Consider the following 14660-nt stretch of genomic DNA (forward strand, 5'->3'; position numbering starts at 1 on the left):
CAATGACCCGTGTTTTGTTAGTCAGGAGTGGTCCAATTTTGCCTGGTGATATAATTTCACGCACGTCACCTCCAGTCCCCACTACCCCCAGTCCAATGGCAAAGCTGAGAAGGGGGTGCTCCTGTGCAATGCGGCCAATGCGGGATCCGACTTCTACCTCGCACTACTTGCCTACAGGTCAGCTCCATTGTCCACTGGCCTGTCGCCAGCTCAATTGTTGATCAACTGCACGTTATGAACGACGGTGCCCGCCATACATGTCCCAGACTTGGGCAACCTTCTGGTCCTGCATCGAATGCAGTTGTCTCGGGCCCAACACAAATCGGCGTACGACGCCCGTGCCACAGATCTCCCTGCTCTTGTTCCTGATGATCAGGTCCATGTACAACTTCCTGAACGTGGCTGGTCTGCCGCCGCTGTGGTACTCAAGCAAGTGGCCCCCAAGTCGTTTCTGGTTCATCTGCAGGATGGCTCTCTTCTTCGCCGAAATAGGCGGGCACTGCAGCATCTTCCACACTCACCGCCAAATCGTCAAGCCCTGCCTCGCCCTCAGGACAGGCCCATCCAAGAGCTCGCAGATCTACCTTTTTTGTTGCCACCCTCTGCGACTGACACAGTCCCGCCCGTTCCAGAGCAGGCGACCCCTGACCCACCCTTGAGGCGGTCAACCAGAATTCGTCGCACGCCACAGAGACTGAATTTATGAACTGCCTGAATTCATGAACTCACTAAACTCATGAACTGATTGTTTCATTACCCTGTTTATTCGTTCACTAGTTTGTACATACTGTTATTCATGTTCCGTGTTATGTTACATACAATCTATCTGCACTAGACACCGTCCCATGAAAATATGTTAGCAATTTTGTATATAGCCCTGTAAATATGCTCACATATTCCCCACATAGTCAGGGACATTCACATACCACACTATTGCCACGGACATATTTTTTTTTAAAAAGGGGAGATGTCATAATATACACACAAGTATATGATGGTGCAGAGACACACACTGACTGACACACTGAAAGACCAATCAACACACAGAACACAGCAGCCAATCACCAGACAGGACACGACCACTATAAAGCCAGAGGGCACTAGTTTTCCCGCTCATTCGGGATGCAGCCTCTGAGACAGCCAGAGCCCATAATCAGTAGCACGAACATCTACCATGCGCTAGCAGTATAGTCTGGTCAGGTTAGCCATAGGTCTTCAGTCAACCTAACATAGTGTCGACCTACAGTGCAAGTATATTTAACAGCTCATAGTTAAACAAAATATAGTTGTACTTCTACAAGTGTTGGTAGCCTGTCTCTCTCACTGCTCTGGTAAACGCAGTCCTCACAGACACAGCATACCCAACACATCAGGCCTCCGACGATATTTTGCTGCCATTAGGGGATTTACACCCACGGCTAACGGACCTGCAAAATCACACTGCAGATGCTGGATTGGTTTAAAGATCCACATTGCCATTAAATTACAAATCACGAGTGTCCTTTCTCTCATCCCACATAGATGTAACGCTTTGAAGATGTGACATTTCTTTTTTTTTAAATTTAGAATATCCAAGTCACTTTTTCCAATTAAGGGGCAATTTAGTGTGTCCAATCCACATAGCCTGGCACATCTTTGGGTTGTGGGGGCGAAACCCACGCAAACAAGGGGAGAATGTGCAAACTCCACACGGACAGTGACCCAGAGCCGGGATCGAACCTGGAACCTCGGTACCATGAGGCAGCAGGGCTAACCCACTGCGCCACCGTACTGCCACCGAAGATGTGACATTTCTGAAGTGGGATGCCCTTCAACCAATAATGATCACAAAATTGATGAAACAAATTGATCAAACTAAGATTTCAGTTGGCTTTTCCAACCCATGGAAAACTACACAGTTAATAGCTAAATTCAGAACATGATAAATACATTTGCAAATCAAATCATTCTTTAAAAGTAGTAGTAAACGTGGTTGCAACAAAATTCTGTGGCTACATGGTGGACACAGATTCCTTTAAAAGTGAGAGAAATAAGTGCATGTTTTCATTTATTTTCCAGGCCCAGTTCACTCAGCACGACTTCATCTTCATGGTTTTTACGGTGCTCCCCCTTCTACAGATATTGACGGCCTTACAGGTTTTCCAGGAATGGCTTTCCGTAAGTGTTTTGAAATAAACCTTAATCTTGGGCTGAACTCTCAGCCTCTTAACGTCGGCAGCTAGAACCATGAACGGGTGGAGAAAACATGCAATCCAACAATCGCGATTTATGCCCGGCATCGATTCTGATACGATATTCCAGTCCCCTGTTGGTCGTGTGAGTGAGGTTTACTCACCGTGCCAGCGCGTCTATACAAATCCATCATTTGCAAGGATTTGAAGGTCATTAGCAGGTCGGACACCACGAGCGAAATTCTCCGACCCCCTGCAGGGTCGGAGAATCGCCCGGGGCCGCCGGAAATCCCGCCCCCGCCGTGGCCGGAATTGTCCGCCGCCCGGGAATTGGCGGGGGTGGGAATCACGCCCCCGCCGATCGGCGTGCCCTCCACGCCGATCGGCGAGCCCCCTGCAGCGATTCTCCGGCCCAATCCCGCCGCCGTGGTTTCAACCACCTCTGGTGGCGGCGGGAATGGCGGTGCGAGCGGGGGGTGTGGGGCGATCGGACCCCGGGGGGTGCCCCCACGGTGGCCTGGCCCGTGATCGGGGCCCACCGATCGGCGGGCGGGCCAATGTTGTGGGGGCACTCTTTTTCTTCCGCCGCCGCCACGGCCTCCACCATGGCGGAGGCGGAAGAGAACCCCCCTACCGCGCATGCGCCGGTGGTGACGTCAGCGGCAGCTGACGCACCGGCGCATGCGCGAACCGGCGAAGGCCTTTCGGCCAGCCCTGGCGCTGGCTGGCTGGCGTCAAAGGCCGTTGGTGCTGTTTTGGCGCCAGTCGGCGTGGCGGCAACCACTCCGCCGCGGGCCTAGCCCCCAAAGGTGCGGAGAATTCCCCGCCCCGCCGGGTAGGGGAGAATCCCAGCCCACATGCTTCATCCTTCCGCGATTCTCAGGTGGATATCATGCAGGCATGAATTGGTGTAAGTAAGCGGGGTGAAGTAAATGGCAAAGGGAAGTCCGAAGAGTTCATGAGAAAGACGTTTATTCAGCATAACAGCAGTATTATTTACACAGGGACCCAGGTACCCATCTCAAGGCCCTCACTCCTTTCTGACCTGTTATACTCGTGCTGGTATACTCACAACTCAATCAGCACTAGGGAACAATCATCTCCAGCTGGATGAGTCCCATTGGGTTATCAGACAGGTCTGGGTGCCATGGCTGCCGAAGGGAAGTGAGAAGGTAAGAAAACCGTCTAAATATGTCAGGCTTGGGGGGGAGGGGGGGTGGCGGCTGCTGGGCCAGGGGGAGTAGCGGGGAGCAACTAGGTGCCATGTCCGGGCACGGAGCACCAGAGACATGACACACAGACACTCAACCAATAGAACAGTTAGATAGGACACAACCAATGGGCGCTCACGATACACAAAGAGGTGACACGACCACAGGAGGGCATTACACCAATCCATATATAAAGGACACAACACACATGATCTGCCTCTTTCCAGTGGAGACAGTCAGTGAGTACAGACACAGGGTTGATTCAATATCACTCCCACCACGTGGATTGTAGCAGACTGGTTAGTTAGTCAGTCTGGGTAGTTATAGAAAGATTAACAATAGTGTGGAACCCGAGTAATAGAAGTGTAAATAGTTTAATAAACGTGTTGAAGTTATCTCCACGTCTGAACCTTCCTTTGTCAAGTGCACCATAAGGAAGCCGCTTATGCTACACCTAGAGCATTACAAGACAATATTATCAACGGAAAAGATGTGGCCATTATCAATCCCCGGCCCACCAGGTGGTGGCACTCCTTAGTGCATTCCTCAGAAGCGCAGACCCACAGCAGAGGAAGCAGGGGAGTAGCAAAGCTCACCCCAAACAAAGGACACCCACCATGGCATTTGGCACCACCCCTGGCAAAATGCTCCTCTCCGAGAGGATGCCTTACCAGTGGCACCAACAGATAGACCACCTCTAACTCCAAGCCCTGCTTGTCCACAGCACCGCTGCTCCCATCCACCCTACCTCTGGCCAGGAAACCTGACCAGCTCTCTTTTGCAAACTGTGTATAAAACCCAGGCTTCACATCACACTGCAGCTAGGTTCCCAGTAAATGCGCATTTACTTCACTCAAGTGGGAGAATCCAGCTAAGAAGGTTGTGCAGTGCTGGTCCGAGGAGACAGAAGAGCTCTTACGTGACTGCTTAGAGACAGTGGACTGGTCCATATTTAAGAACTCAGCGACTAACTTAAATGAGTATGTCACCACCGTCACAGACTTCATCAGCAAATGTGTGGACGACTGCGTGCCAAAGAAAGCAGTACGTACGTTCCCCAACCGGAAACCATGGCTCAACCGCAAGATTGACTCCCTACTGAAGGACAGATCTGAGGCGTTCAAGGCAGACGACCCTGTCCTATACAAGAAATCCAGGTACGACCTCCGCAAAGCCATCCGAGATGCCAAGAGAGAATATCAAACTAAGCTAGAGTCACAGACAGACTCTCGGCGGTTGTGGCAAGGACTAAACAACATAACGGGCTACAAAGCGAAGCCAAGCATTATCTCTGGCAGCAGCGCACCCCTCCCCGATGAACTTAATGCATTCTATGCTTGGTTTGAGCAGGTAACCAACAATCCGCTGTCGAGTGCCCCAGCAGCCCATAATTCACCCATACCCACCATCACAGTTTCCGAAGTCAGATCGGCCTTCCTGAAAGTGAACCCACGGAAGGCGATGGGCCCGGACGGGATCCCTGGTCGTGCACTCAGAGCCTGCGCATACCAGCTGGCAGAGGTATTCACAGACATCATTAACCTATCCCTACTCCACTCCGAGGTCCCCACCTGCTTCAAGAAGACCACCATCATACCGGTACCAAAGAAGAACCAGGCAACATGCCTCAATGACTACCGCCCGGTGGCCCTGACATCAGTTGTAATGAAGGGCTTCGAGAGGCTGATCATGAAGCGCATCACCTCCATACTCCCGGAACGCCTTGACCCACTTCAATTCGCATACCGTCGCAACCGGTCCACATCAGACGCCATTTCCCTGGCCTTACACTCATCCCTAGAGCATCTCGAAAACAAGGACTTCTACATCAGACTCTTATTTATTGACTACAGCTCCGCCTTCAACACCATAATCCCAGCCAAGCTCATATCAAAGCTCCAAAACCTAGGACTTGGCTCTCCACTCTGCAACTGGATCCTTGACTTTCTGACCAACAGGCCACAGTCAGTAAGAATGAACACCAACACCTCCTCCACAATAGTCCTCAATACCGGTGCCCCGCAAGGCTGCGTACTTAGCCCCCTACTCTACTCCCTGTACACACACGACTGCGTGGCAAAACTTGGTTCCAACTCCATCTACAAGTTTGCTGACGATACGACCATAGTGGGCCGGATCTCGAATAACGACGAGTCCGAATACAGGAGGGAGATAGAGAACCTAGTGGAGTGGTGTAACGACAACAATCTCTCCCTCAATGCCAGCAAAACTAAAGAGCTGGTCATCGACTTCAGGAAGCAAAGTACTGTACACACCCCTGTCAGCATCAACGGAGCCGAGGTGGAGATGGTGAGCAGTTTCAAATTCCTAGGGGTGCACATCACCAAAAATCTATCCTGGTCCACTCGCGTCGACGCTATCACCAAGAAAGCACAACAGTGCCTATACTTCCTCAGGAAACTAAGGAAATTCGGCATGTCCACATTAACCCTTACCAACTTTTACAGATGCACTATAGAGAGCATCCTATCAGGCTGCATCACAGCCTGGTATGGCAACTGCTCGGCCCAGGACCGCAAGGAACTTCAGAGAGTCGTGAATACCGCCCAGTCCATCACATGAACCTGCCTCCCATCCATTGATTCCATCTACACCTCCCGCTGCCGAGGGAAAGCGGGCAGCATAATCAAGGATCCCTCCCACCCGGCTTACTCACTTTTCCAACTTCTTCCATCGGGCAGGAGATTCAGAAGTCTGGGAACACGCACGAACAGACTCAAAAACAGCTTCTTCCCCACTGTCACCAGACTCCTAAATGACCCTCTTATTGACTGACCTCATTAACACTACACCCTGTATGTTTCAACCGAAGCCAATGCTTATGTAGTTACATTGTATATCTTGTGTTGCCCTATTATGTATTCTCATGTATTTTCTTGAATTCTGTTTAATTCCCTTTTCTTCCATGTACTGAATGATCTGTTGAGCTGCTTGCAGAAAAATACTTTTCACTGTACCTCGGTACACATGACAATAAACAAATCCAATCTAATCCAATCCAATCACCCCTTCTGTACGACCTTCCCACACACCAACCTTGGAAGTGTGGAGGCGACTGACAGCACACGGTGACCTTCTCCACCACACAACCAGTTACCATCCTGCTGGCTTGATAACACACGGCCCACCCAGTGAGGAGACCCTCAACAGACCCCAATGGGGGAAACAGGACAGGGACCACAGAGCCTATCGCTAACACGGCTTGCAGTAGCCACCGGTACCGCTGTTGACAGGGACCAATGGTGAGAATTATAGATCCTGACATCACATGCTAGGTGCCACCTATGATGGGGACGGGGTGCAGTGTGGATGACAAAATGTCGAAGGGGCTGAGTGAGGAGTGGGGGTGGGGTGGTGTTGGGGCGGTACAACTTAGGGTGACCATGTAACCTGGTGGCTTTGGATGATGAAAATGAAATAAAAATCGCTTATCGTCACGAGTAGGCTTCAATTAAGTTACTGTGAAACGCCCCTAGTCGCCACATTTCGGCGCCTGTCCGGGGAGGCTGGTACGGGAATCGAACCATGCTGCTGGCCTGCTTGGTCTGCTTTAAAAGCCAGCAATTTAGCCCAGTGAGCTAAACCAGCCCCTTTTTTCAAGGAAATCCTTAACTTGCTAACATTCTCTGTCTCTTCCGCCCCCCCCCCCCCCCCGCCCTGCAGTGAATTAATTTCGGAGTCCAGCCAGCTATGCCCGCCTTCCACCTGGCTGCTGCTCCTGTTGTGGGTGCACAGAGGTGGGAGGACCAGGGTCAGCTCACAGAGGAACCTGCACAAGAGCAGCCTGCCCCAGAAAAGCAGGTGGCAGCCAGTGAGGTTCAAGTGCCAGCCATTCAACAGGCCGAGGAGGAGGTGCTGCATCAGGGCATTTATGTATCGTCGGTGCCTGTCCTTCGAAGAGCTGCTGGATCCCTGTGCCAAGCCAACTCCAACTAACCAGGGAGCCCATGCAGCACTGTGCCAGATGGTGACGCACTTGGCACAGTGGGGCATGGAGGGGGACACCCACCCCCGGTGGTCAGGTGATTATTGCCCAAAATTGTTATGCCTCTGGATCTTTCCAGGGCTCGAATGGGGACAGTCGCGCACAGGTGCATCCATACAGTTACGGATGCCTAATGCGTCTGGACATCGGACTATATCACCTTCAATCTGGATCAGGCCTACCAGGATGCCCGGCCAGCAGGAATTACCACCATCTCTGGCATGCCGCAAGTCTAGGGGGTGATCGATGGCCCACATGTCCCCTTCTGGTTGAACAGCGGGTTCCCTTCATCATTAGGAAGGGGTTCTGCTGCCTGAATGTGTAGTTGGTGTGTGATCACCAGCTGCATATCATTCACTTCGGCGATAATACCCAGGGAGCAAACACGGCACTGGCACACTAATAGGTTTCCGGCACCTTCAAGGCACTCCCTCAGGTGAAGGGTTGGCTCTTGGGTGACAAGGGTTACCTGCTGAAGTCATAGCCGATGTTACCTATGCGGCGGCCTCAGACCGATATGGAGACCCGATATAATGACGCCCATGCAGTAACCAGGAGTGTCATTGAGCAGTGCATTCGCAACCTCAAGATGCACTTCCATTGCCTGGATCGCTCTGGTAGGCTGCTCCAATATAGCCCCAGGAGGGTTTTGGGTATTGTGCTGGCCAGCTGCATTCTGTACAACATCGTACAACAGATAGGTGACATGCTGGAGCTGGAGGAAAAACTCAAGGCCTCATCTGATGAGGAGGGTGTGCGGAAGATGCGGACTTGGAGCCTGAGTTGGCACCGCAGGCCGCCAACATGTGATCTAGGGCCACTGGACAAACTCATCACCTCCCGATTTACCAACAAGGAGGCCTGGCCATTGCCATCTCTGCCACTCTGTCCCACCTCTCCAGGCACCAACCCCCCAACTTCGAACAGAATCTCCCTTCCCCATAACTGCTCACCCCTTCCCTCTCCCTCAGTCCTTCACTGCATCATCCCCCTAGACTTCCATTCCTTCCTACTACCAGAGCTCCTCCTTCCCCCATCTAGCAGCTTCACCACAGGGAGTTGGCGCTGGGTTGGCAGTATCAGCGGGTCTTGTCCACAGGATGGAGGATGATGACGACTCGCTGTGAGATAAGCTCTGCTGCTCCTCATCGTTTGACAAAGTCTGACTCCTGCCTTTAGGATCACCAGCCCATGTGTGTTGGCAATTCCTTTTCAGGGCCCATATACCTTGTGGCGGGGGAGGGGTTACGGGAGATGGTGAACGGCTAAGGCTCACTCACTGTGGATGCTGTCATACAAGGCAGGCTGACACATTGGCACCATGCCCTGCCACTTCTGGAGGTATGTGTGGCTCATGTCAAATTTTGTAAATGACTTCCTTAGGCAGCTCGTGTGAGTGACCAACACAATGTCCCTGGCAACACTCCTCTCCCTCATTCCTCACATCACCTCCCCAATCCTCAGAGGCCAACAACACCCCACCTTCCTGCATCTCCCTTTACAAAGAACAAAGAAAAGTACAGCACAGGAGCAGACCCTTCAGCCCTCCAAGCCTGTGCCGATCATGATGCCCTAACTAAAAAAAACTTTCTGCCCTTACTCGATCCATATCCCTCTATTTCCTCCCTATTCATGTACCCATCTGGATGTCTCTTAAATGTTGCTAATGTGTCTGCTTCCTCTGGCAGCGGGTTCAAGGCACCCATCACTCTCTGCATGAAAAACGTACCCCGCACATCTCCCTTAAACTTTCCTCCTCTCGCATTGAACTTGTGCCCCCTTGTAATTGACACTTCCACCCTTGGAAAAAGCCTCTGACTATCCACCCTGTCTGTGCCTCTCATGATTTTGTAGACCTCTTATCAGGTTTCCGCTCAGCCTCTGTCTTTCCAGTAAAAATAATCTTAGTTTATTCAACCTCTTCACATAGCCAACAACCTCAAGACCAGGCAACATCCTGGTGAATGTTCTTCGCACTCTCTCCAAAGCTTCCACATCCTTCTGATAATGTGGTAACCAGAACTGCATGCAATACTCCAAATGCAGCCTAACCAATGTTTTATACAGCTGAAACATGATTTCCCAACTCCTGTATTCAATGCTTCGGCTGATGAAAGCAAAAATGCCATATGCCTTCTTAATCACCTTAGCCAGCCGCGTCGCCACTTTTAGGGAACTGTGGACCTGCATGCCTAGATCCCTCTGTATGTTAATGTTCCTAAGGGTTTTGCCATTTACAGTATACTTCATACCTAGATTTGATCCTCCAAAATGCATCATCTCACATTTGTCCGGATTAAACTCCATCTGTCATTTCTGTGCCCAAGTCTCCTCCTATCTATATCCTGTTGTATCCTCTGACAATCCTCGGCACCATCAGCAACTCTGCTAATCTTCGTGTCATCTGCAAACTTACTAATCAGACCATCCACATCTTCCTCCAGATCATTTTTATATACTACAAACAACAGAGGTCCCGGCACTGATCCATGCGAAACACCACTAGCTACAGACCTCCATTCTGAAAAACACACAGGGCTGGTTTAGCTCAGTGGGCTAGACCGCTGGTTTATAATGCCGAGCAAGGCCAGCAGCATGGGTTAAATTCCCGTACTGGGCAGCACGGTAGCATTGTGGATAGCACAATGGCTTCACAGCTCCAGGGTCCCAGGTTCGATTCCGGCTTGGGTCACTGTCTGTGAAGAGTCTGCACATCCTCCCCGTGTGTGCGTGGGTTTCCTCCGGGTTCTCCGGTTTCCTCCCACAGTCCAAAGATGTGCAGGTTAGGTGGATTGGCCATGATAAATTGCCCTTAGTGTCCAAAATTGCCCTTAGTGTTGGGTGGGGTTACTGGGTTATGGGATAGGGTGGAGATGTTGACCTTGGGTAGGGTGCTCTTTCCAAGAGCCGGTGCAGACTCGATGGGCTGAATGGCCTCCTTCTGCACTGTAAATTTTATGATTCTATGATTCCTCTGTGTATCTGAACTGACACCGGAATGTGACGACTCAGGGTTTTTCACAGTGACTTCATTGCAGTGTTAATGTAACTCTACTTGTGACAATAAAAAGATTATTATTACTCTTCCACCGCTATTCTCTGTTTTCTATAACCAAGCCAGTTCTGTATCCATCTAGACAGCCCACCCTGAATCCCATGTAATTTTAATTTTTATATCTGCCATGTGAAACCTTGTCAAACACCTTACTAAAGTCCATATAAATCCACAGCCCTACATCCACAGCCCTTCCCTCAGCAATTTTCTTTGTCACTTCTTCAAAAAACTCAATCAAGTTGGTGAGAAATTACCTTCCCCATACAAAACCCCTCACGTCCTCACGGTAGCATGGTGGTTAGCATCAATGCTTCACAGCTCCAAGGTCCCAGGTTCGATTCCCGGCTGGGTCACTGTCTGTGTGGAGTCTGCACGTCCTCCCCGTGTGTGCGTGGGTTTCCTCCGGGTGCTCCGGTTTCCTCCCACAGTCCAAAGATGTGCGGGTTAGGTGGATTGGCCATGCTATATTGCCCGTAGTGTAAGGTTAATGGGGGGATTGCTAAATTGCCCATAGTGTCCATAAAAAAAAAAGTAAGGTTAAGGGGGAGTTGTTGGGTTACGGGTATAGGGTGGATACGTGAGTTTGAGTAGGGTGATCATTGCTCGGCACAACATCGAGGGCCGAAGGGCCTGTTCTGTGCTGTACTGTTCTAAATTCTAAAACCATGCTGCCTGTCACTAGCTAGTCCATTTTCCTCCAAATGTGCATATATCCTGTCCCTCAGTATCTTTTCCAAAAGCTTCCCCACCACTGTTGTCAGGCTCACCAACGTATAATTTGCTGGATTATCCCTGCTTCCTTCCTTAAACAAGGGAACAACATTGGCTATTTTCCAGTCCTCTGGAACCTTGCCTGTAGTCAAAGAGATGTGAAGATATCTGTTAAGGCCCCATCTATTTCTGCCCTTGCCTCCTGCAGTAACCTGGGATAGATCCCATCTGGCCCTGAGGACTTGTCTACCTAAATGCAATTTAGGATACTCAAAACTTCCTCCTTTGATATATTTACATTCTCAAGAGCATTCACACACCTATCCATGACCTCAACATCCATCATATCCTCCTCCCTGGTGAATACCAATACAAAGTACTCATTAAGAATTTCAGCAACTTCCTGTGGTTCCACGCTTAACTTGCCTCCATTGTCCTTGTGTGAGCCTACACTTTCTCTTGAACCCTTTTGCTCCTAATACATGTATAGAAGCCTTGGGATTCTCCTTGATCATGTTTGCTAAAGACATTTTATGGCACCTTTTAGCCCTCTAATTCCAAGTTAAAGTTTCTTCCTACTTACAACCCACGTCTACCAAACCTTTGTATGTACTGTCCTCCTTGCCCAGGAGCCTTGCACACACATGTCACCAGCTACAGAATCCCTGTAGAGCTCACTTCCCAGCATCTCATTATGTCCTTTCTGTGTGGCCCATAACAAGCGAGTGCGATAGAAGACCAGAGGGGGAATTCCAGACTTGCAGGTCTACACCCCAGCAGAGAAGAGGACCATGCAACTTGCAGGCGCAGCCGAGGAAGGAGCAGTGGCTGACATGGAGGTTGGCATGCGCAAAACAGGTGAGAGCTCAATGCCACGCTGATGTCCCTATAGCAACTAAGTCATCCCTTTCCCACAGGCCACTCCTTCCCAAGATCTCACTTTGTCTTTTTTCTTTTATTTTGCAGGATCACCGTCAGATGAGGCTGGGCTATCCGGGGTTGCTGCTCTCCAGCCACACCCCCAGCACACCCGGAGCATTAGTCTGGGGAAGACACCGGCCTTTCGTCACTGCTGTCACCTGCACCCTCCATCAATGCAGACACGATCACCTCTGTGGGGCACATTAGTGATGATGCTCCTCGGTCACCTTCTGGTGCACATTACACACATACTGCAGCACATCAGGTGGACGCAGGGACTCCAGAAGGAGCAGGTGGTCAGTGGACTGCCTGATCCCAGGAAACAGCTTTTGTCCGGACAGGTGTCGCGCAGTATGATCCCATCACTGCTAGCGATGCAGACAGAAAGCCAGGATTTACAGGAGGGGGTGTCCGCGCCGGAATGTACAACTGAAGGAGTCCAACCACCTTTAGCCGCTGGAGATGGTGCCAACAATGTGTGGCACCCAGGCCAACACTTGGAAGGGTGGAATCCGCAGAAGGCCTGGGCAAGAAGTCAAAGCCATGGGCCAGGGGTCCAACGCACATTGCGGTCGATGGCTAAGGTGCAGGACAGGGGAGCCTAGTCACAGGAAGACATGTCCCGTGAACATAGGAAATTGCTGCAGCGTTCCAGAGCATTTCACATTCACAAAGGGTCATGGCTGATGACCTGAGGGCTTACACATCTAAAATCCCGAAGCTGAGCGGTAAGAGCTGCATTATCCTTTGGGAAATGCGAGTCATGGTTCCAGAAAGAGGACAAGGCCCACTTCTGCAGGATCTCCACAACGGGCACCTGGGAGTTTCCAAAATGAAGATGCTGGCCCGGAATAGATCCTGATATTGAATAGATGCAACATGTGCAATGCCAGAAACATCAGAAATTGCCACCGGCGGCGTCCCGCACCCATGGGAATGAACGCCTCCACGTTGACTTTGCAGGATTATTCCAAGGCTCCATGTTCCTCATCATAGTTGACACCCACTCCAAATGGATGGGAGCGCATTGGTTGGAGACAGCAGCCACAGAAGTCGAGCAGCTTCGCCAGACGTTCAGAACACACGACATCCCCAAAGTGCTAGTTTCAGATAACAGCACGGCCTTTACCAGCGCAGAATTCAGCTCATTCTTGCACTCGAATGGAGTTTGCCATGTGTGCACCGCTCTGTACCACCCGACCTCGGATGGATTGGCCAAACTTTCAAACAGGGCATGAAGAAGCATACCTTGGGATCCCAAGAGGTGCAATTAGCCAGGTTCTTTTATTGCTATCGGATCACACCACATGCCACCATTCGAGCTGCTCATGGGGCACTGCCTCCACACTCAGTTGAGCCTGGTGCTTTCGGACATGGGCGAGAAGGTTTGTTGCAGCCAGGACAGGTCCAGGGTGGACACAGCCAAGAGTATTTCCCTATGCAACCTTTCGCTGACCGATTCGGTGCATGTCTGGATCTTTGGTGATGGGGCTACCTGGATCCTGAGCCTGGTACTGTCCCAGACGGGGCCAGTATTATATCAGGTTCTCACGCAAGACTACAAGTCAAACAGGCACGTAGACCAGCTCCGCAGTCGTGTCCCTGATCTACCGGACCCACCCCCGAATGCCACAGACCTGCGTATTCTGGCTACACCATTGCCACCACTGCCCCCAGCCCCATTGATCACAAAGGACCAAGATGCCGAGATGGTAGGTGCGGACCTTTCAGACTCTGACTCAGAGATGGGGACTCAACCACCCATCGAGACAAACGACTCTGTTCCCGACACTGCTGACTGCACTGACCCATCTCCGGTGCTCCGCGTGAAAGCTCCGATTCCCTATCTGGTGTATGTCACCGGACCTAGCACCAGTGACACCCGAGCGCCAAACTAGGATTAAGGGGCCCTCACGCCAGTCTGCCGACGCCACTTAGAAATTAGAGGAAGTGGGAGTAGTGCTACAAGCCCCATGGAGATCATGGGGTGTGGACCATCCGGTCCCCTGTGACCTCTACCAAGTCTGAACTTCCCCGGTAATAGGGCGGGGCTTCCCTTTTAACAAGGGGAGCCTGTGCAGTATAAAAAACCCCAACCTGGGTGACGGTTGGAGCAGGAGAGACCTTCGGGGAGTGGTGTAGTTTAATGTTAACAACCCTTTAATTTTGCAACCTACCCGTCTTTCCCTGTGGTCACTTGTGCCGATTCCACAAAAGCCATGGTTTTAAAGATTTCCATCTCAGTTACCAAGGTCTAAAGCAGGGGTGGGCAAACTACGGCCCGCGGGCCGCATGCGGCCTGCCAAAGGTCTTTATGCGGCCCACCAAGTCATTAAAAAAAAAAAATTATTTTTTTTTTAAACATTTTTTTTTAGGTTAATGGGGGGGGGGGCTGTTGGGTTACTTACTGGTATAGGGTGGATATGTTGACTTGAGTAGGGTGATCATTGCTCGGCACAACATCGAGGGCCGAAGGGCCTGTTCTGTGCTGTTCTATGTTCTGTGTTCTATATGAAGCGCCCAGAATCATAACCAGGTGAAGTAATAATTTTATTTAATATACTATGCGGCCCTTTAAAATTGTG

At 50.8% G+C, this 14660-nt stretch overlaps 2 protein-coding genes across 19 annotated transcripts in view; both read left to right on the forward strand.

The window, feature by feature from the left end:
* LOC119973916 (inter-alpha-trypsin inhibitor heavy chain H3-like) overlaps window positions 1-14660 on the forward strand; it is a 149226-nt gene that overhangs the window by 86059 nt on the left and 48507 nt on the right. For all 18 annotated transcript variants that reach the window (XM_038812536.1, XM_038812540.1, XM_038812539.1 and 15 more), the window contains one exon: window positions 2059-2157. In XM_038812536.1, coding sequence (XP_038668464.1) covers window positions 2059-2157 — 99 coding nt within the window. The remainder of the gene's footprint in view (window positions 1-2058; window positions 2158-14660) is intronic.
* On the forward strand, window positions 11273-14295 carry LOC119973917. The gene is made up of 2 exons (XM_038812556.1): window positions 11273-12012; window positions 12121-14295. Exons 1-2 carry the CDS (start codon window positions 11946-11948, stop codon window positions 12678-12680), a joined length of 627 nt encoding a protein of 208 aa, XP_038668484.1. The 5' UTR covers window positions 11273-11945; the 3' UTR covers window positions 12681-14295.

This window comes from Scyliorhinus canicula, chromosome 11 (assembly GCF_902713615.1).
Source record: "Scyliorhinus canicula chromosome 11, sScyCan1.1, whole genome shotgun sequence".
Classification (NCBI taxonomy): domain Eukaryota; kingdom Metazoa; phylum Chordata; class Chondrichthyes; order Carcharhiniformes; family Scyliorhinidae; genus Scyliorhinus; species Scyliorhinus canicula.

Excerpts from the sequence above, each read along its gene's own strand:
- LOC119973917 (XM_038812556.1), top strand. The coding sequence starts at position 11,946 with ATGCAACTTGCAGGCGCAGCCGAGGAAGGAGCAGTGGCTGACATGGAG. Across the intron at positions 12,013-12,120 it reads GGTTGGCATGCGCAAAACAG|GATCACCGTCAGATGAGGCT; the intron begins GTGAGAGCTCAA and ends TTTATTTTGCAG.